Source organism: Ochotona curzoniae, unplaced genomic scaffold, assembly GCF_017591425.1.
Source record: "Ochotona curzoniae isolate NIBS_2020 unplaced genomic scaffold, NIBS_Ocur_1.0 contig_1, whole genome shotgun sequence".
NCBI lineage: Eukaryota > Metazoa > Chordata > Mammalia > Lagomorpha > Ochotonidae > Ochotona > Ochotona curzoniae.
This window is the reverse complement of record NW_024464918.1, coordinates 5,108,811-5,131,429: the sequence shown is the minus strand read 5'-3', so window position 1 is coordinate 5,131,429 and position 22,619 is coordinate 5,108,811. Positions and strand designations below refer to the sequence as shown.

Below are 22,619 nucleotides of genomic sequence, written 5' to 3'. Positions count from 1 at the left end.
CCAACACTTAGCATTTTAAAATGTTGACAGGATGAAGAACAGTAGCCCACCTGTGAATGACCTTGTCCAGGCCTCCCCAACAGCAAAATGGTGAAAATGTGGCTTCTGCTGTTTGAGCCAGGTGCAACCTGTGTGCTGGCCTGGGCTGGACAAGTTTGCCTCCCCACAGTTGTGCAGATCTTCCAGCATCTCCCTTTGCTAGAGCAGGCCTGTGCATTCTCAATGTGCATGGGGTCAGGTAGTTTTTCATATTCCAGACCTTTAGAGAAAGTCTGAATTTGAACTGAAGCAGTTGACGAGTTTGCATTTTAAATCCCCTCATCCTGATCTCCTTTAGCGATCACAAAGAAACACGTGCCCCATCTGCATTACATCAGCTTTAAAGGGAAATCAACATTCCATCAAAATTGTTAGCAGCATTTTTGTTCAGATCCTTATTTTGAAGCAGGTGAGGAATTTTGTGGAGCTTCTCTGCCTCATGGTCTCTGTAGTTACCAGCATACATTAAGATGTCCAACTTGACTTACACTTAAGCTTTCTCCTTCTGGGTGATCCTATTATGCAAATTCAGGCAATGGGGAAAGATGGAAACATCTAGAGGGTTTGGAGAGTTCATTTGTTACTGTCTCTGAGCAGTCTGTGATATTTAGCATTAAGAGAAAATGCTCTGTGATATTGTAGTTTGAAGGGATCCACAGAATGTTGCGGGGTGGTCCATTAGATCGTTGTCATTAGGAGATTGTGGAGAAATTCCTTGGGCTTAAATGCAGTGTTGGCAGGTAGACCGTGGTGCTGCGGTAGTGGCAGCTGCCTGTGCCGTGCTTTCCCAGCTGGTCGGTTGTTTTGCGCAGACCTCGGCCTTGCTCTCAGCAGCCACAATGAGTTTGACAAATATACCGAAGGTGAGCGCACCATACTTTTGGTGAGATGTACTGAAATTCTTAATGAGTGCCAAGCTAGGTGAAAAGGATTCTCATTCTACATACAGACAGTATCCTGCTTGCATGCACAGTAGTATTTAAGCAGGTTCCTGTTGGCCAGTTCTGATCACAGTGCATGTGGATTTTCATTCCAGAGGTCTGTTTGGAGATTTGAGTCGTTGTGCGCACAGCAGGTGTCACAGGTCTCAGATTCAGGGTTCTGCTTGCCCTGTTTCAATGTGGAGGTACAGAGTCAGGCCAACGGTAGAGCAGGGGTACATGAGAGGGATGTTTCTCCCACCATCCCATAGCCCATCCATTGAGGGGAGCAATGCAAAGCTGACTTCAGTGAACTCTACCAGCTAGAATGCCACTTGGGTTCACTGAGTAAGACTCCAGTGTAACAATGGCTTGAAGTGTTACTTCCCTGACTCTGAGGAAATCCTGTAAATGAGAAAATCCCTCATCAGGATGCTGATTCCTGCTAGTCTCTGCCTTCCCTGGGATGCTTTCTTTGCAGCCATCACGTCCCCAGCCAGGCACCTGGGTGGAGGTCATGGAGGACATGGGGGATGCCTTCCACACAAGGAGACCACCCAGAACTACCTTGCGATGCCTCCATCTGAGGCCAGCAGCTTGCCAGGATCCTGGGAGAGCTCTTAGCTGGGGCAGTGTGCCCAGTTACAGACAGGGCCTGGATTGGAGTAGAGTAAGGGGCTACTAAAACAGCCAGCAGCCTGGCGCATAGACCATAGACCATCCGCTCTGCATTCTGGCCACAACCATGCTGCTCCAAGTGGAGGCTTGGGCCAGCCTGAGCTGCTTCTGCTGGAAGAGGCCCCTCTTTTGGTACTCTGTTACCTATTTTACCTTCTTCAGGCCACTCCTTGGGACATGAAACCACCTCCTTTATGAATTTGACAGGCTTATTTTCTTCTCCACACACCACACTCCTATGAGGAGCAGATTCTATTTTATGTACCATTTTACATCTTGAATTTGAAGGGTGCCTGTTACCTAAGAGGCATTGTTTTGAGGTTGTTGGTAAATTTGGACAGTGAAACCCCCCTATAGCCTGGGTGGAGAGCTTGCCACATCTTTTGTCTCATAAAGTGGGTCACATGGCTGTCTTGTAGCAGGCTTTTCTGCAAGTCTGATTATCTTTGGAAAGCAGAAGTACTGAAAAAAATGGGTCACTGGGGATTAGAATGACACAAGTAATCGGATGACGCCTTGCTACTTCTAAATAATGACTTCTTGGCTTATGAACTGAGTGAGGTGAGCCTGCAATGCTTCTGAAATTCTGAAAGCATTTCTGACATGGCACATCAGCTCCCAGGACCAGATCGAGGTGGGCCGGTGTTCTCACCAGTACTGGGGCCCTGTAATCAGCTTCTTGTCAAGCTCTGCCTTAAAAATGAGCTCCACTACACTATTGTAATGATATGGAGAAAATCTGTTGGGGGAAGGAATTTGGGAAGGGACAGGAAAATCCCAGACCCTATGTAATTGTACCATAAAATTCAAAATAAAAAAGTAATAGTATTTTAAAAAAAAGAAAACCAGAGAGAAGAACAATTCAACATCAAATGAGAGAAACTACAGCATCAAGTAGGATGCTTTTATGTCTAGAGAAATAAAAGATTTCCTAGTAAAAATACAGCATCAGCAAAATGGACTGTTTAAGAAAACAATTTACAAAAAAAAAAAAAAAAAACAAAACCAAAAACCAACATGTTCCATGCCAGTGACAAGCATGTGGGCTGAGGTTTAGCTTTCTAATTTGTGAATGAAGGGAAGATGAGAGGATGGCACAGCCTTTGCTAAGCATAAAATGTGCTAAGTGTAGGGAACAGTGTCTGGGCAGCAGTTCAGTGGCTGCCCGGGAACCCTTGCATCCCCTGTCAGAGTGGCAGCTCCACTTCTGATTGCATCTTCCTGCCGAAGTACACTTGGGAGGCAGTGGATGATGGCTCAGGTTCCTGCATGGGTCCCTGCTGTTGGCATGGGAGACCCAGGCTGAGTGCTGAGCTCCGGATGTCAGCCCTCTTCGGAGTGAATCCATTTGTCTCTCTGTCTTCCTGCATTTCAAATAAAAATGAAGTCTAATGGCTAGGACTTGGGGCTTTCAATAAAGTACTAAACAACTTTTGCAATTTTAGTGAGATAGATGGTCCTGTGCTTACATGTATCCCTCATGACAGTCTATTGAGAGCGGGTTAAAGGAGAAATAAATCTTATATTTCTTTTGTTAAATAGCATAGCTTTTTTTTTTTATTAAAGATTTATTTTTATTATTTTTTATTGGAAAGGCGGATATACAGAGAGGAGATACAGAGAGGAAGATCTTCCATCCGATGATTCACTCCCCAAGTGAGCCGCAACGGGTCGATACTATGCCGATCCGAAGCCAGGAGCCTCTTCCGGGTCTCCCACGCAGGTGCAGGGTCCCAAAGCTTTGGGCCGTCCTCAACTGCTTTCCCAGGCCACAGGCAGGGAGCTGGAAGGGAAGCGGGGCTGCCGGGATTAGAACCGGCGCCCATATGGGATCCCGGGCGTGCAAGGCGAGGACTTAACCACTTGCGCCACCGCGCCGGGCCCAATAGCATAGCTTTTTATAATTATTTTGGCACCTTAAAATTTGGTAGAAGTCTTAATTTGTGTGAACTGATTTACATAACAAATGGAAGTCAGTAAATATTCTTATAAATAAAAGACCACTTGTAACTAATTTATTCATTCCAGTAGGGATAATAGAAACTCTTTAGCAGAACCAGGATCCATTTGGAAAAATGGAAAGTAACCCTGCATAGATTTGATTTCCAGATGTTGTCTTTGCCAAATAGAGAGTAGTGCTAAAAAAAAAAAAAAAAAAAAGAAGAAGAAGAAAAGAAATCATCTGTGAGAGCCTACCCATTTTAACTTTAACCTATAAATAAGCTTCAATTCATAAATCTTGGACATTAATGTATGTTGAATTTACTTTGTTTGGAACCTTGACTGGGAGCAGCATGTCGTTGAAAATTGTGACATCTGTTTGTGTTTTGTTTTTATCAGATTTTTTTGACTGCCATGTGCTACCTACTATTTTATCATTTCTAAAAATATAAATGTTTTGGGGAGGCTGATGTTGTGGTACAGTGGGTTAAACTATTGCTTGTGACATCAGCATTATATGTAAGTGCTGATTGGAATCCTGGCTGCTTTGCTTCTGACCAGCTCCCTGCTAATTGGCCTGGCAAAGCAGCAGAAGATGACCCAGGTGCTTGGGTGCATGCCACCCACGTGAGAGCTCTGGATGGAGTTCCAGGCTCCTGCTTTAGCCTGGCACAGGCTTGGTTGTTGTGGCCATTTGAGGAGTGAAGTGGACCATTGCATGAAAGTTCTGTCTCTGTGTCCCTCTCCGATGTGTCTTTCCATCTCCCTCTTACTCTGCCTTTTAAATAAATGACTAAGTCTTAAGTAAAAAAAAAAGTTTCTTGTTCACAAATGTTAACATAATTTTTAATAAGCTACTTAGCTGAAGGTATTGATTTTTCAGTAATGTTTTTTGAAAATTTTTTCCCCTCAGACCCTGCAAGTCTCAATTTGTGTCAGCCCTCGCAGTTGTTTTTGTCAACTTGAAGTCATTGCCGTCTGTCAGATTGAAAGACATGCCACCAGATGATCTTTCATGGAAGATTCCTGTGGCCAGTAACAACAACAATCTCTGCCTCCTGAAAATGAGCAGCCAGCCGCACATTTCATCCAATGGTGGGTAGGTTCCTCACTGGATGATTTTCCGTAGAGTAGTGGGTTTTCCTATTGAAAGTTGCATGCCTCTGAAACATAAGTCACTGAGGTAATTTTATTCCAAACTAGGCTTCATTTGCAAGCCTGAGACACTTAAATTGTATCTCTAAAGAGTATTTTTTAAAAAGATTTATTTATTTTTATTGCAAAGTCAGATACACATAGAAGAGGAGAGACAGAAAGATCTTCTGTCTGATGACTTACTACCAAAGTGACTGCAATGGCCAGAGCTGAGCTGATCTGAAGCCAGGAGCTTTTCTGAATCTCCCACACAGGTGCAGGGTCCCAAGGCTTTGAGCCGTCCTCAGCTGCTTTCCCAGGCCACAAGCAGGGAGCTGGATGGAAAGTGGGACCTCTGGGTTTAGAACTGGTGCCTATATAGGATCCTGGCACATTAAAGGTGAGAACTACAGCTGCTAAGCCATTGCGCCAGGCCCTCTTTAGAGTATTTTAATTCCATGTGTACATATATGAATACATTCTGGAAAGTTCACTGAAACATAAAGTTAAAAGGTAGGTTTGAGACGCTGCTGAATAGCCTAGTGGCTAAAGTCTTCATCTTGCATCTGCTGGGATCCCATATGGGCTCCAGTTCATCTTTGCTGCTCCACTTCTCATCTAGGTCCCTGCTTATGGCCTAGTAAACAGTAGGCGACAGTCTAGAGCCTTGGGATTCTGCACCCATGTGGGAAACCCAGAGGAAGTTCCTGGATCCTGAAACTACCCGTGTCACCCTTGAACACCTCTGCGTGGTGGCGGTGGTTAGCGAGAGCCCTGGGCAGACCACGACCCATGTAATCCAGAAGCACAGCTGGAGCACCTTGGTCTGGTACTACCCCACGTGTATTTCTTTGTGCACAGTCCGGGGTTGAAGACCTTCTTCTGAGAAGAGACTCCTGTCACACACCTGTATTTCAGCCATGCTGCCTGCAGGGCCGACCTGACACGGGTAGGAGTCCCCTGCCCATGGCTGTCCGAGCTAGTGGTATGCACCGACAGGTTCCAGCCTCTTGAGGAGGAGCTGAGCAGCATCGCCAAGCACTGTAGAAACTTGACATCCCTGGGGCTCGGCGAATGCCAGGGCAGTGACGGGGCCTTGGCTGAGTGAGTGAGAAGCTGGGAAGAGGCCCGCCCAGCTCTCTGTCACAGGGGACATGTTGGTCCTTGGTGAGGACAGTGTCCTGTGGGTGTCTTGGAGCCTGCAGGAAGTGTGGTTCCCTGCGGCGAGGCCCACCAGAACTGCTGTGGAGCGTGCTGAGTTGTCCTTCTGTGCACACCTGTGCTTCCTGAAACATTGCTGAAGTATTGAAAACAGATTTGATCACTTGCGCTCCCTTGACAGATTGTTGCAGAGACATCTGAAATACCATCAGAAATTTGAAAATGCAGAAATCCCTGAAGGGAGAGCACACGCTGGTTGTGTGCCAACCACAGCAGGTGATTTCTAAGGAGAGTCCTGAGCCTTCCAGGAAGGAAGCATTTAGCTTGTGCAATAAATTTGTGATATTAAACTTCACTTACACCTTTTAGTGTATGATTTTACATTATCTTAGTTGCTTCTCATCCATTGTGGCATTGATACATTTTACAAAATATGTAAATGAAAAAAGTTAACTCAACATACAGATTTAATGGTATGAGAAAAGCTCAGTGGGTTCTTTCCTCGGCTTAATACAGAAATAGAATGCCAGGAACTGGTTGCAGACAGAGAAGCTTATTGGCAAGGTGAGCACAGAAAGAAAAAGGAGGGGGGAAAATCACCTCCCAAGAGAGATTGCCAAGAGGTGGGGTACCTCTTGAGAGGAAAGAAGGAGAGACACTAAAGGTTTGAGGAAAGGTCGGGGTTATGAGCATCCCCTGACCCCTCTTTGTTGGGCAGGAACCTAGAGGTAAAAGGATCCCCATTGGTGGTCTCCTAACTGATTAGGAAAGGGCTGGGCAATTCTTGTCCCACCCACTTGAAGATGTGGTCACGATTTCAGAGGGCTTGGACAGTCTCACTTCAACATATGTAAACATTTTTAAGTACTCTGAAGATCATCTTGTGATTGAATAAATGACATCTGATTCTCCTTTGAATTTTTTTATTACACTGTCCTGGGAGCTCACTGGCATTAAACGCAGTGACACTGATCTTAAGTTCCAAAGGAGCTGCGAGAAGGACAGCACTGCTGCGATCGCTGGCTGACAGAATGCCCCATCCAGACTCAGAGATCCTTTAAGCAGGATGTGCTGGGGAAAGAATCAGTATTTGTTGGCTGCCTGCTGTGGGCCTGGGGTTCTGCCAGGTCCTTTGCAGAAGCAATCTCAGACTGAAGAAGAGTCTTTACATGACCACCAGGCCCTGTGAGGGCCGCTGCCTCCTGCTGGCTCAAATGATAGCTTGAGAAAGCAACGGAGGCTGGCATAAGTCCTTGAGCTCTTATATTTATGTGGAAGGTGTGAAGGAAGCTCCTGGCTGCTGGCTTTGGCCCAGCTGTTACGGTCATCTGGGGAGTGAACAGTGGATGGAAGATCTCTCTGTTTCTCTGCCTCTATCTGTGTAGCTCCAATTTTCAAATGGATAAATAAACTTAAAAAATAAAATTCCGATTAAGATCATGTTCCAAATTGAATCCCAAGGCTTTGGACTGTCCCCTACTGTTTACTAGGCCACAAGCAGGGACCTTCAGGTAGGAGGGTGATCAGAGACTTGGTACTGAATGTGAAAGTGTGAATTAGTGTGTGAGTTAGGTGACCAAGTGGAGTTTGAATTAATGTGTTATTTGTATAAGAAGCATTGGGGAGCAGATCAGGCAAGTCTCTAAACTGTGCTGGAAGGTAACAGAACCGTTAGTGACAGAGGGCCTAACAAACCAATGCCATTTGGGATTCTCAGGTTGTCACAGAGTGTGTACCTTTGTATTGCAGGCAGGAGCAGAAGCAGCGTGGACTAGGAATGTAAGCCTGGACAGGACAACAGAGCACAGAGCTGTGAAGGAAGTGGCTTGGTGGAGATGGAGCCCTGCAAGGTAAGCCTGCGTCCTGGGGGCAGGGTTGAAAGCGTCCCCTCTTCCACATGCTGGCCCAGAGAGCCACTGAGGGCCCTGGCCTTTCACATGGCATGAGAACTCATTGCTCTGAGGTGTTTTTCAGAGGGCCAGCCATTGAGCCTGGGGACCAAGTGCTGCCCTGAATCCTAGACAGAGGGAGTGAGCTAGGGTCATTTGATTCGTACCGATTGTCTGCTTACCCTGACTTACCAGGATGAAAATGGAAAATATTTGTAAGGCAGCCAAAACCAAGAGAATATATATTTAATTCTTCATCTGGTTAATTTTTTTAAAAAAATTATCTTCACTTACTTTGGAAATCTGTGTTTTTCTAAGGTAAGATTCTAGAATTAATTAGTAAATGTGTTTGATAGTAGATTCAAACCAGAATCTTTAAAAATGTGTTTAGTTCTGTAAGCAAACTTGTTCACATTAAGAATGTGCTCCTGTAGTTAGTGGACCCTTGGCGTGGTGATAAAGTTGCCTCTGGGGCCGCCCATGGCACAGGTCAGGATGCCTGGCTTCCAGACCCCACTCTGCAGCTGATCCGAGTCCTGCTGAGGCACATTCCAGGAGGCAGGAGAGGATGGCTTAAGTCCTTGGGTCACCACCAGCTTCACATGGCTTCAACCCTGCCCAGCCCAGCCCTGCCCTGACTGCTGCTGCAGGCACTTGGGGAGTGAATCAGCAGGTGGGAGTAGTCAATATGTCTCTGTCTCTGTTCCTTTAAAATAAAAGAGAGATAGAAAAATCTTGTAGGAAGTCAATGATGAGAACGTGAGGATAGGTCCCTGTGTAAGTTATGTCAAAGGAAAATGAAGCAGAATTCTGAGTCCTGCCTCTGCTTCCTGGTGAGCTTTGTGCTGTGAGCCGTGCTGGGGGAAGGCTGCTGGGTGAATGTGTGGGCACTGCTGTTGCTGGGCCAGCGAATGTGACTGATGGTGTCTAAAGGATGTCAGGGCCATTCCCACAGTGTGCCTGGCTCCCAGGCTGGCCACTTCCCTGCTTCTCCCATTAGCTTAATATCCTATGGGCAACTTGTTTTCAAAGTCTCGACTGGCTTTATTCACATTAGTTACTGAACTCGATACTCTCTGAAACCACAGCTTTTGAAGTATGTATTATAGTAACTTCTACTCAGCAAAATTAAACAACTCTGCTACTTCTCTTTTGTTCGAGCTTTTAGAATATTTGGATGGAAGCTAAACAGTTTGACATCTAACAGTAAAAACTGTTTTTAAAAAAAGCTATGTTAATATGAGGCACCAGGGGGCGCAGCGTTCCAGGTCTTGGGTTTGGAGCAGATGCCAGATGGTGAGGCAGTAGGCGGCGTGTTTGCTCTGTCCTGGGGAGGCTCGCGACCCACATCCCACATCCCACATCCCACATCCCCAACGACCACATGCAGCTGTGTTTGCTGCCTGGATAATTGCTTCAGAAGAATCATTCTTACCAAGCGGAAGTTTCCCCTTACCGATGTTTCAGAGCTCCTCCGCAGACTGCCTGTGTAGCATGTATTGTATGCTCCTTGCCATCCACAGCCTTTGTCTTCTCCAAGCAGATTTTTTTTTGCTTCCGCAGGCAGCCTAACCAGAGAGATGCTGAGGCAATTGTCTTTGGTGTCACCATAAACACACAAGAAGCAGTTCCTCAATGTCTCATCTCATGCAGGATGTTGTGAGCTGTGGGGACTGGCGCCTGGCCGGGTTCAAGAAGCTGCTAATTGTGTGACAGACTCTTAGTTCCAAGAGTCCTCATCCTGATGATTCTTGTCCTGGCCACCTCAATGTACATCCTGTTCACCTTAATCGAGTCCTGAAGTCCCCAGTGTTTATCATCTCCTTGCTCTTTTGTGTGCTTTTGTTACATAGGAATAGGTGGATTCTTACAAATTTTGTTTCAGTTTTCATTATTTTCAGAACCCTTCTTCATGTGGTCTTTTGAACTTTTTCAAAACTTCGTATTGCTGTCACCGATTTTGCTGTGTTTAGCTGAGTTTCATTTATGGTTACTGTTATATACTGTTATATTTCATCCTTTGTTTAAAAGATTTATTTATTTGAAAAGCAGAGTGAGATCTTTCCTCTGCTCATTTACTGGTAGAATGCATAAAAGACCCCAGGCTGGGCCAGGCCAAAATCAGGAGCCAGGAATCCCATCTGGGGCTCTCTTGCGGCTGTCAGGACCCAAGCATGTGGACTGTCTTGAGCTGCCTTGCCAGGCACACTGACAGAAGACTGGATTGAAAGCTGAGGAGTCACTTCATTATAGGGTGTGGTCCCTTTGAGCAGTGACTTTGCCCAGGGTGGGGTGGGGAGAGTACAGCATCCACTCCAGTGTTCCCTTTAGTAGCAGTAATGGTTTGTCCAGCTCACTGTCAATGGGCATTTGAGCTGTTCCAGGTTTTGCAAAGACAAATGGTGATGTCCGGAGTGTTCCCATGCCTGTGTCCTGCTACACAGGTGCAGCCATCTCAGTTCATCCCTTTCTCTCTGATGTTCTCCCAGCCACACATGAGAATGGACACACTGGGGATGGGCCTTGTGGTACAGGAGTGGAGCCACCACCTGCAATGGTGGCATCCCATGCTGGAGTGCCAGTTCAAGTCCTGGCTTCTTCACCTCTGATCTAGCTTCTTGCTCATACAAACTGGGAAGCATCCTTCCTGCTAATGCGTACAGTGGCCCAAATGGTTGGCTCCCTGCCATCCATGTGGATGGAGGTGCAGGTTCCTGGCTTCATCCTGGTCCAGCTTTGGCTATTGCAGGCATTTGGGGAAATGAACCAACATATAGAGCACTCATTCATTTATTTATTCATAATCTGTGTGTATGTGTTCCATTTCTACCTCTGTCTCTCACATAGATGGAAAATATTTGAAAACAGAGTGATTCTGGAATTTTCTATGTTCCAAAAGAATTTATGGAAAAAATTCACAGAAGTTTCCAGAAAAAGATAGTCATATCTTATTGACTGGCTAAAATCTAGGGAGCCAGAATTTTCATGAGTCATAACTTGAACATTTTTGTTTATGGCCCTTTCCTCTTGGCACATGTTGTCAACATGATGGAGGTAGAACAATACAGAGCTGTCCAATGAGGTCTAAAACAGGAAACAGTCACATGCATCTGGCTGGGAGAGGCCCCCTGACCAGTGCCATGTGGCCCTTCAGACAGAGGCAGACCCCTTTCTCTCACAACTGCTCTCTGGGAAGCAGTGACACAGACACCTAGAGTGTGGGGTTTCGTGGCCTGCCTGCTGCTACTGGTTTCCAGGATACCCATGACTCATGGGGCCCAGAGGACGGGCAGAACCTTGTTTGTCTACGTGGGCAGCATGTGTGCCAGCCCTTTTTGCAGATCTGAGAGTGGCCTGAGACTCCTTACTACCTTAGGCCAGAAGAAGCCTGTGACATCCTCGGCTGCTGCTTGTTCTGGCATCGGACACCATGCTCCAGGCTGATTCTACAAATACCTACAGGCTTTCGCTCATGCTCAGAGGCATCAGAAATGCAATCTACATTAGCTTGAATTTGCTTTTTATTCTAGGCCTTCAGGATTGATAAATCAAAAAAAAAAAAAAAAACAGAAAAGAAAGAAACCCCAAACCATCTCAGATCCCATGAGTAACAGTAAGATTAGATAGCCCTGGGAAATTACTTCCCACCGTAGCATCCAAGTGACAGTGAATGAAAAGCAAAATGCTGTGTGCTTGGTGGCTCCTGTCACACTTCTGTTTGAACACAGTTCCTTGGTAAGCATGATAGGCATCTGGGTTTTAAAGAAAAGGCTTCTGTGCAAGAGGCCTGGGTCTTGTCTGCCCATTACAGGAACACGGTGGGGTCACTCAAATCACAGTTTTCTATGTGGATGTGTGATTGGATGCCAGGGTACACTTTCTGCAAGGGCAGCAGGGTCCCCAGTTTTTCACCCTTCTTGATAGGACCTTTGTATTTAATTGGCTTGATATAGAACATCTTGATACAGAAACCTGAAAGAAAATAAGCATTATTCATCACTTGAACTTCCATAGCCTTGAACCAGAAATTTTTTAAATGATAGAAATCAGAAAAAAAAAGAATAGTTGAATGAACTCAGAGGAGGAGTGGAAAGAAATGACAAAATCATATTTAAAAAGAAAACTACAAGATGCCAAAGGGAGAAGAGATTCAAATGAAAATTTAATAAAAACATGGGAGAATAATAGCAGGAAAATACTAAGTAGCTGGAAAATTTGCCCAGAGTGATGTCAGCTCTAAGACAATCTAATGAAACTATTAGACTTTAAAGATAAAGAAAAATGGAAATCAGTGAAACAAAAATACAGATCTTTCTGAGAATCAAAAGACCTACCATGTGGAACCAAAAGAGAATAGAATAGAATAGAATAGAATAGAATAGAATAGAATAGAATAGAATAGAATAGAATAGAATAGAATAGAATAGAATAATTATAAAATAAAATATGAAAGTGTTGGGACTAAATGAGTCATATCTGTAAACATGAATGGACTTTTTTATTTAAAAATTTTTTTACTTGCTTGAAAAGCTTTGCTGCAGTTATGGGCAGTATGGAATGAAATAGTGTTTGAAAGGGCTAAAGATGAAAGAGCCAGGCAAGGCTTGCCAGCCAGATAGAAGCAATTCTCAGTGAAGGGCCAGCAGTTTCTACTCTTCCTACATTGCACACCCAGAAAGCAAGTGTGTAAGGCAGAGACAACAGGAGATGCAAGGAGAAAGGCAGGAATCCTCTTCCCCACCCTCCGCCAGGTAGGATACAGACTACTTTCAGTACATACAGAGCCAAAGGGGAAGAACACACAGCTGTGAACTTATCCAGCGTGGTAGACACTCATAGAAAAAAATATCTGCACTATCCAAGAATAGAGCAATGTGCTGAGTAAAGTCACAAAGAGACAGGCTCACCAGAATGGCAGAAATGAAAAAGTAAAGAGAGAAGCTTGAATATTGTGTATAGCACCATGCCCTGCTGGCAGAAGCAGAAATTGGCACAAATGCTCAGAAAAACTGTGTGGCAGCATCCAAAGCCGAAGTTACACTCGTGGTCCAGCAGTTTGGCCCTGACAGCATTCTGCCAGCTGCTGAGCAGGTTAAATCCAGTGAAGCATTCTAGAAGTTGGAAATAGTAACTTTTCTTGCTGGGAATAATGACTGGAAGGTAGTGCAAGGGTCCCTGGTTGCTGGTAAGGTTCTGTTTCCTGGGCTGGGGGCTGGTTACATACAAATTGTTCACATTGTGAAAATTCTTCAAGCTACACACTTTTGTTGTAACCTATCCTTGGGTATGTTTACACCTTAAGAGGACAAAAACAGCCACTCCATTCCTGGAATGCCAGGAGACCTCGCTTTACCCAGAACCTGGAGGCCCTTGAAAATATTAACCATTCACCTCTTCCAGAAATGCCAGCAGTCATGAACTGTTTGGTAAACAAAGGTACTCATCCCTCATAGTGAATGTTTCTAAAGAAGGTTTTGTTTATGGATTCTTCTAAAAGATAAACCACATAGGCCACAAGAAGGGACACCAGCTGCATATGTTTGATGCAAAGTTGTCAGGCAGGGTGCTGGACTAGTTTTGAGAAATTCTTGGTGTTGTCAGTATCATTGGATCGTTTTCAGGGAAGCATGGTACTTTTGTGTATGGAACCCACATCAAACATGTAAATATCAACACCTCCAGGAGACTCCCTGGTTTGTACATCACCTTGTCCAGATATCCGAACACCATTGTTGATTGCATTTTTGGTTTTGTACGGTTTCTCTTGGCCCATGATCATTCCTGTGAATGGAGCATGCACAGCAGACCCATCACGACACAGGACATCCACACCATGGTGAGGTCTCTGGTGTCTAGGACAGGAACAGGAAGGCACAGACTGAGGGGAGCTGCCAGCAAGAACTTTGCTTTGTCAGAACAAGGAGTTAGCCTGATGTTCCCAAACCAGTGTTTCACAACTGAAACTACCAGGACATGTTGGGCTGGATACCCTATTCTGGTGAGCTCAGTTTTGTTTTGTGCTTTATTTTTTAACTTTAAGGTGTGTGGAGAGAACAAGCTCCTTATATATTGATTTGCTCCTCAAATGGAGTGCATCCTCCATTATCTGGACAGGGTGGAGATGCTTTCTGGCTTGCCTAGAACTAGGCTCCAGCATGGAACATTCAGTGCTTGGCTCAGTAATGCCATGGTCTTATGGGAAGAGAATCCAGGTGCTTGAATTCAAGTCCAGGTTTGCGTGTCTCCACCTGTGCTTCTCAATTCCCTTAGCCCTTTGGCACCTCAGATCAAGTTCCTTGTGGATAAAATGCATTAGCAGCGTTCAGTCGTCACCTTCAGAAACGCCAGAAAAGCCCTTTTTCCCAGTTCAGAGCTCCTACTATAAGCCAAGTTCTCAAAGTTGTTCCCAAGACAGTGGGGTGTGTGGCTGGGTCCTTGCACTGTCCCAAGGGAGAGGATGGTGAGCCCTTGGGGAAACACAGGGCAAGGACACAAGGACAGTCCTGAGGAAACCCAGATACTGACAGTTATTTGTGACCGGCCCCCTCCCCTGCAGTACCTTTGAGCAGAGTACTGTCCACAGCCATGACTGTCGCATGTCCGGATCTCGTTGGAATACTTGCCAGCACATATAGTAGCCCAGGGTCCAGCCAGTGCTGAAAAGGATAAATGATAGCCTCAGATATCACCCATCTCTGTTTGCCTTATGCGTCTCCCAGCGGGTCCCAAAAAGCCTGTTTGTACTGTAATTTCACCCTTTCTGTAGTTTACTAAGGAAAGGTCTTCTCTACAAAATGTTGCAATATTCAGGTGTAAATTTTTTTTTTTTTCCGTAGCCACAGAGTTCAATTATGTAACAGAGAAAGCTTTTGTAAGTCTATTCATCTATAAGCATTCGCCTTCATCCTTGGGCTTTGTGGGTTCGTGATGCAGACTTGTGCTTTTTAGATGTTCTTAGCCCATTACCTGTCCTGGGGACCACTGGGTTTAGGTTAGGAACAATTTCATCAGGGGTGGGCATTTGGGGTAAACTTTGGGCTACTCACACCCACAGTGGAATGCCTGAATTTAAGTCCTGGCTCTCTTTCTGGTTCTGCCTTTTCTGTTCATGTGCACTCTGGTCAGCACTTGGGTCCCTGTCGTTTTCACGGGAGATCCAAGATTGCGTTTTAGGCTCCTGGCTTTGGCCTGGCTTGGCCCTGGCTGCTGTGGCTGTTTGGGGAGTAAATCAGCAGGTGGAAGATCTGACTCTCCCCTCATCCCTGCCCACCTCCCTCTTAAATAAACAAAATCTTTTGAAAAGCAAAGCTAATCAAACTTCACAAGTCAAAGAAATAACTCTAGGAATTCCAAAGAAACTTTGTAATGCTGTTTTAGGATTAGTCCTAATAATCAAATCCAAGCAAAATGTTTGCATTAAAGGACAAAGAGGATTTGGGCTAAAACACGAATTCATATTCTCAGTCGAGGAAAAAGCAGATTTTTAGACATAATCTAACATGTAAAGCAGGTTTAACCTGGTGTGAGGGAAAGAGGTGAGGAGAAAGTGGAACTTCTGTGAGAAGTCCCAAAGCAGGAAAACACACAGGAGTGTCCTGGCTCGCTCTGCTGTGTGCAAACTGCTCCTATAACGCGGTCTCTCCAGCACAGTAAACACTGACAGCTGTTCGGCTGAAGGACACTTCCTGGTTTTCCATTTCACAGGGAGACAGAAGGGTGCTTTTTAATGTTCAGAGAGAATGGAATTGAATGATAGGTATCCTTGGGTGCAGTTTTTGAAATTGATAACACACCTTTTCCAGAAACCGTGGCAGACCTCTTCATACAGTTAACAAACTCAGCCTTTCATTTTGAAACAGACTAACAAGCAAGCACAGGAGGCTGCTGACTGCATTACTGATTTAAAGACGTTTCACTAACACGCGTGCTGTGAAGAGAAGCTGCAGGGAATGTCTGGCGCATGGACATTCTTTGACATGCTTGTAAAAGGTGGAGTTCAGAGGTCTTCTACCATGGGGCCCACCTTCAACTCAACACCTGGATCAAGAAAGGATGTTGCCCCCTCTCCTAACTAGCATGTACCCTTGGGAGTTGGTGCAGCACTGGAAACCTCGCTAGGCTCTCCACGCTTCACCCCTGCTTTGCGTGTTTGCCCTGCCCCACAGCAACCTCAGGATCAGGGCTGTCGGAGTCCTCCCGTTCACTTTTGTTTCTGCATGTAAGAGTCAGCACATTCTGGTGGTAATGACTCAGTAGTGCCTCTCCCACAGTGTGCCCTCTAGTCCATGCTGCGTGATCGAACCTACAGGTTTCTGCTATCATTGTTCTACTCAAGACTTTTAAATCTACCCCGGAATCAGTTTTTTTTTTAAATCAGCCAAATGTCTAAAGCTGTACTGTTGACTTACCAGTGGAAATCAAAACAGCCAAAAGCAGAAGTCTTGTGGAAAACATCTGGGTTTTGCTTCCCATCTGTTTCTTCCTCTAATTAGAATGGCCCCACACTCTCTTTGAAGAACATTCAACTTTGAGTGAAAATTTCTGGCTATTTAACCTTAAAATTCTGCATCTCTCATCTCTGTAATTTCATGTGAGACACAGAAAGCATGACAGAGTGGAGCAAGCTAAATCCTGATATTCTGTGGACAGCTCTCTGACTATCATGTAGAATCTGTAGAGAAGTCTTTGATCTGAACGAGACAATTTTATTGGAAACGCTGTCTAAATATTAACAGGAAATGATAAGGCCAGGCACAGGCTGATGATCTATGGGGCTGTGATTGATAGCAGAATAACTACGTGAATAACAATACATTCAATACCATCACTAGTAGTTCTTTCCCTTTTTATTTTAAAAATTTACTTTCATCTTATTTTTTTTAAAGATTTATTTATTTTTATTACAAAGTCAGATATACAGAGAGGAGGAGAGACAGAGAAGAAGATCTTCCATCCGATGATTCACTCCCCAAGTGAGCGCAACGGCTGGTACTGCGCCGATCCGAAGCCGGGCGGGTGCAGGGTCCCAAAGCTTTGGGCCATCCTCGAATGTTTTCCCAGACTACAAGCAGCGAGCTGGAAGGGAAGTGGAGCTGCCGGGATTAGAACCGGTGCCCATATGGGATCCCGGCACGTTCAAGGCGAGGACTTTAGCCGCTAGGCTACACCGCCGGGCCCACTTTCATCTTATTTTGAAGGCTGACAGAGGAAAGGACATCTTCCCCCTAATGCCCATACTCACCAGGACTGGGCCAGACCAAAGCCAGGAACCAGAAACTCCCTCTGGGTCTCCCATCTGGATGGTAGGGCCCTAAGAGCCATTACCTGCTGCCTGCCAGGAAGCTGAATCAGAAATGTTGGAGATGGGTCTCACACCAGGCACTCTGGTATGGGAGACACATGTCCCAAATGGTGTCTTGAGCGCTACACCAAACTCCCATCCTTGCTAGTCTGGTTTTCATTTCTTGGATAGCACATATTTCAGAAGAGAATAAATCACGAGCATTGTATGACACATTGTAATACACTCTTCATTATACCTGTTAGGTCACTTTGGGTTATCCATTTAATCACATTTCACCTATGCGCTACTTCTGAATAATTTTGGTAAAATCATGTTTATTTCATTTGTGTGATTTTAAACATTTGCTTGTTTGTCATAACAAAACATTAACAAAGTGTCTATTAGTAGGGGACAGATAGATTCTGATATGATCATATGATGAAGATTTGCTTAAATTAGCCCAGTTAGAGCTCCAAATATACTGCTGGACTTAAAAAGCAGCCTTGAAGGCCCAGTGTGCTAGCCTAGTGGCTAAATCCTCATGTTACATCCACTGGGATCCCATATGGGCGCCTGTTCCTATCCTTGCTGCTCCACTTCCCATTCAGCTCCCTGCTTGCGTCCTGGGAAAGCAGTCAAGGATGGCTTAGGGCCTCTGCACCCACATAGAGACCCAGAAGAAGCTCCTGGCTCCTGGCTGTGGATTGGCTCAGCTGCAACCATTGTGGGCACGTGGGAATGTACCAGTAGATGAAAGAACTTTCTCTCTGTCTCTCCTTCTTTCTGTTTTTCTGTCTTTCCAATAAAAAAATAAAATAAAAAGTAACCTTTAGAATGGTATATACAGGATTATAACAAGCATTTAAGCAAAATATATATATTCATCTTTATGGATTTTGCATTTATGATAAAGATATGAAATTAGAAAAAAGCACAGAGCACAGTTAGCATGCTCTGTGGTCTCTCTCTGAGGAGGGAGAGAAACAGAATCAGGGAGAAATATTTAGATACCTTCAACTCTAAAATATTTCAGTTCTAACCAGAAAAGAACAGAAGCAAGCATGTGAAGTACTAATTTTCTAATTATTAAAGATAGATGGATGTTATTTTACTCTTGGTGCTTTTCCGTACACTTAAATGCTCAGCATGTTTTAAATGTTCTTTTGAATGCTTTTTATGCTTGTTACTTTATGAGGTTCTAGAATTTTCTGTGCTCATTTCTGTGATTTCTCACCAGCTGCAGGACATGGGAGTTGTGGTCCCAGTTCTTCTCTTTCTGCATCAACACCTTTGCTGGATTTTTCTGGGGCAGGCAGGACTTTCCCAGCTCTTGATCTGGGGTTTATGTATATGTATGCTTTGGTATGCATTTATTTACTTATCTACTTGTCTGAAAGGCACATTTTCTATCTGTTTTCTGTCTACCTAGAGAGAGCAAAAGCAAAAATGAGAGCAGGAGAAAGAGAGGAGAGAGAGAGAGAACACGATTGCTTGTTTGCTCTGATATAGATAAATGTTTAAAGATGTTTGTATTTCAGTAGATAAAATTTCTTGTCAGTTTTCTGTTCTATTATTTCTCTCAAATAAGCTGTTCGTTTTTTCTAATAGTTTCTCTGCTGATTTTTTTCTTAAGAAGTGGCTATATTGATTTGTTCTGTTTAAATGAGTAACACATTGCTGTTAAGAAAATGACCCAAATGTGAAAAGTTGTAAAACAGATTTCCTCTAACATTTTGCATGCATGTCTTTTTTTCTTTTTAAACTGTCTCTGTTATCAGGGAAATGCTGCTGCTTTCTTTGACATGTGCTCTGGTTGAGCACTTAAAATGTGAGCTAAAGCCTAGAATAATAACAGAAGGATTCCAGTGGCTGGTATGTCTGAGACCCTTCACTTGGATGAGGTTTACATTCGACCATCATGGCTTTATTTAGATATAGAAGCTACGGATGAGAGAGTACAGACCTCTGACACTCCTTCAGGGCCTTCGTGTTTGGTTCAACCTGTAGCTGGGAAGCCTCTGGGGAAAGGGCAGGGCTGGCGTGCTCTGCAGAGGGTTGTTGGCCTGGATGACCCGGCTGAACTCCCCCAGCAAATACTCCTCACTCCCTCCCTTGTTTCCCTGGAAACAGCAGGCTCTGTCAGGCCAGTGACTTACTGACCAGAGCACTCAGAAGCCTGAGAGAAGCGCAGCCACCTCACGTTCCTGATGGGGTGAAGGTAGCACTCAGTAGGCACGTTTTGCTGAATGCTGAGTCTCTACTTGTATCTCTGATACAAGATGGCAAGGAAACATTTAAATCATCCATGGTACCTGCCCCACACCCTGCTTACTTGCCCACCTTTTCTTTTTCTCTCTCTCATGTGCACACACCACTCTGTACTGACAGGATGAAAATAATTACTGAAATGGAAGATGGGTCATCACTGCTTTGGGAGGTGAAATATGTGAGGGAGTAGATTTGATTACAAGAATAATTTGAACATACAGAGAATACTTACTGTGTTTCCTAATTTATGGAGCAGTTGACTTCATGTAGAATCCAGGAACTTAAGGGAGCATTTTTTCCCAACCCAGTTCCTTTTGTATGGTATTGATGGAATAACAGATGGGATGGATTGGGATCCTATTGCGTGTTTGGTATGATTTATTGTTAATCAAGTTACAAGCTTGGGTTAAAAAAAAAACAAGAAAACAAAACAAAACACCTCCATCTCTTTATGAAGCTGTGAGCACTTACGGTGCATCTCTGACCCTTGTCTCCTGCAGTCTGCACGAAGTCAGTTATTCTGTCACAGTCAGTGCACACTGTCCCCTAGGATCTCCTTGGGACAGTATCTTTCTGACCTGTGAAGGAAATGAAAGTTCACATATAGATTAAAACATACTTGTCATCCCTGATAGGAGTAACTTTAATCACGAGACTGCCCTTGATATACAATGTATAAAGTCCTGCCTTTTAACCAGCAAGAGCCATTCACATTCCTGAGAACTAAATAAATGGACCCAGAAATACTTAGATCAGTATGGATACATAATGGCTCAATAGATAGATGATAGATCGATGGACACTTATGTGTCGATCAATAAGAATAGAAAGGTAGCTAGATGTGATTTCAGAAGAGCTAGACTTTCTTTTTTAAAGATTTATTTATTATCTATATTTTACTGGAAAGGCAAATTTACAGATAGGAGAGACAGAGAGAAAGGTTTTCCATCCATTGGTTCATTCCCCAAATGCCTACAATGGTCTACCACGCAGGTGCAGGATCCCTGCGTGGGCCTTTGGGCCATCGTCTGCTGTTTTCCTAGGCCATAACTAGGGAACTGGAAGGGAAGTGGAGCAGCCGAGACATGAACCAGTATCCCTATGGGAAGTTGACACTTGCAGGTGGAGGATTAGACATGAGAGATCATGCTGGCCCTAGCGATAGTCTTTCTAAAATGGGGACATAGTCTTCCCTCCCAGCCCATAAGAATGAAAGCCAAAAAAAAAAAAAAAAGAAAAACCAACCCTGAAAGGGCTTTCCAACCAGCTTTGTGGCTGGGTCTGAATTCTATTTCCTTTCCCACAAAAATAAGAGTAGAAATGTTTCCAGGTGTCACCAATCAGATGGATGAATCACTGGTTCCAGGCTCCCTTTTAACTCCCTAAGTCAGTGTTTATCAACTGCAAGTGCCTGGAGGTAGGCCAGGTAATAGGAGAAGCCACAGGACAAACATGATGACTCAGATTGTTGGTGATTACTTAGACTCTGGGAATAGGAAGATTAAAAAAAGGAAGTACCACTGTGTATAGGAAATGTATGTGGTTTGGGTTTTGTCTTTAAATCTTCGATATATTTAGCCTTTCTTTACATTGAGATTTAGGTCATATAACATAAAATTCACCCTTTTAAAAAGTGTATGTGCAGGGCTGGCGATACTTTTTAAAAAAAGATTTATTTATTTTTATTGGAAAGTCAGATATATAGAGAAAGGAGAAGAGATAGAGAGGAAGATCTTCTATCTGCTGATTCACTCCCCAAGTGACCGCAATGGCTGATGCCGTACCAATCCGAAGCCAGGAGCTCTTCAGGTGCAAGGTTCTAAGGCTTTGGGCCATCCTCGACTGCCTTCCCAGGCCACAAGCAGGGAGCTGGATGGGAAGCAGGGCTGCCGGGATCCTGGTGTGTTCAAGGTGAGGATTTTAGCTGCTAGGCTATTGCACCAGGCCCAGATACTACTTTTAATGCTGGCATCCCATTTCATTTACTCCATTTCCCATCCAGCTCTCTGCTAATGTGCCTGGAAAGCCAGCAGAGAATGTCTCAAGTGCATGGATCCCTGAATTCATATGGAAGGCTGGTAAGAAGCTCCTGGTTTCAGCTTGGCCAGGCCCTACCCATTGTGGCCACCTGGGGAGCTCCCAGGCTATAGGCAGGGAGCTGAATGGGAAGTGGGGCCACTAAGACACGAACCGGCACCCGAATGGGATCCCGGCACATGTAAGGTGAGGACTTTAACCACCAGGCTACCACACCAGGCCCCAAAATGTTCAATTTGTATTGCCATTCACAATAATTACTTAAAATAAGTGTGAACATACATCCTTTAAACTTACAGACAAAATTCAATGACTTAAAAAAAAAAACAAAGTTAGAGGTAAAATCTACCTAACTTTGTAAGCATTCCATCCAGAACTTAAAATACATTCACCCTTTCATAAATTACCCTCTGTACTTTCCCTGCTCAGGGTTTACTTGAAGTTATGTAGCTGTACCTGCCGTTAGAGCTGTGGTCCGCCCCATAGTAAGTGTGTGTGTAGGATGTACACACATCTGTGCAGAAACCAGCATGGTGCTGAGAGCAGAGGACCAACTTGAAGAGGTCAGTCAAAATTTGCCCTATGCCAGTATCTACCTCCACAGCTTCCACTAGTAAAGTTGTTCCCAAGAACACTTGTGAACTAGCTACAAGACACTGATCTAGCCAGAGACACTGAGATTGGATGTGAACTTTTTCCCTCTAGGAAAGTCAGGGAAGACGGGATTCATTGCTTGAATCCGTCTATTTACAACGAGAGTTGCCTGGTTTTAAAATCTTGCCTGAGACGTTTTCATGGGAACTGTCCAGAAGGACTCTCAGTTTCCAGAATGTGGCAAGGCTCAGTCGATGAATGCCCCTGGCACCCTCAAACACTTAGACAGTCGCAGTGGCCTGCTTCCTCACCCAGTTTCACCATCTGTTAGTACTTTGACCAGCAGATTACAGACAGCCCAGGGCCACCTAGGGAAGCTCAGACGTCGATGAACCCAAATCCTGGTAAGTGGACGTGTTTGGCCCGCTGTGCTTTGAACCCTGAAATTACACCACACACAGACACAGCCAGAGTGCTGCCAGAGATTACAACACACATTCTTGGCACCACAGTTCTGCTTGATTCAGACCAGCTGAAGATCTTAAACTGAGTGATAACTCAACAAATCAACTAGTGATACTAGACAAGTCAGGGATTAAAATACCTCTCCTGCTACTGATATCCCATGAAAAAAGAAAAGAAACTGTCAACAAGAACGACTTCCAAAATGGGTTG

At 44.5% G+C, this 22,619-nt stretch overlaps 1 protein-coding gene and 1 long non-coding RNA gene across 2 annotated transcripts in view; one reads left to right on the top strand and one right to left on the bottom strand.

Moving 5' to 3' along the window:
* The first annotated feature begins 7,438 nt into the window (after nucleotides 1-7,438).
* The window catches only part of LOC121157985, a 47,639-nt gene continuing 32,458 nt past the window's right edge, over nucleotides 7,439-22,619 (top strand). The window contains exons 1-2 of the long non-coding RNA XR_005884128.1: nucleotides 7,439-7,532; nucleotides 7,623-7,723. This is a non-coding gene — a long non-coding RNA (uncharacterized LOC121157985). The remainder of the gene's footprint in view (nucleotides 7,533-7,622; nucleotides 7,724-22,619) is intronic.
* LECT2 (leukocyte cell derived chemotaxin 2) lies at nucleotides 10,646-16,467 on the bottom strand. The gene is made up of 4 exons (XM_040982419.1): nucleotides 16,171-16,467; nucleotides 14,322-14,418; nucleotides 13,469-13,614; nucleotides 10,646-11,734 (listed from the first exon to the last, which is right to left on the bottom strand). Exons 1-4 carry the CDS (start codon nucleotides 16,232-16,234, stop codon nucleotides 11,568-11,570), a joined length of 474 nt encoding a protein of 157 aa, XP_040838353.1. The 5' UTR covers nucleotides 16,235-16,467; the 3' UTR covers nucleotides 10,646-11,567.

Excerpts from the sequence above, each read along its gene's own strand:
- LECT2 (XM_040982419.1), bottom strand. The coding sequence starts at position 16,234 with ATGGGAAGCAAAACCCAGATGTTTTCCACAAGACTTCTGCTTTTGGCT. Across the intron at positions 14,419-16,170 it reads GGCTGTTTTGATTTCCACTG|CACTGGCTGGACCCTGGGCT; the intron begins GTAAGTCAACAG and ends TATCCTTTTCAG. Across the intron at positions 11,735-13,468 it reads TGTTCGGATATCTGGACAAG|GTTTCTGTATCAAGATGTTC; the intron begins GTGATGTACAAA and ends ATTTTCTTTCAG.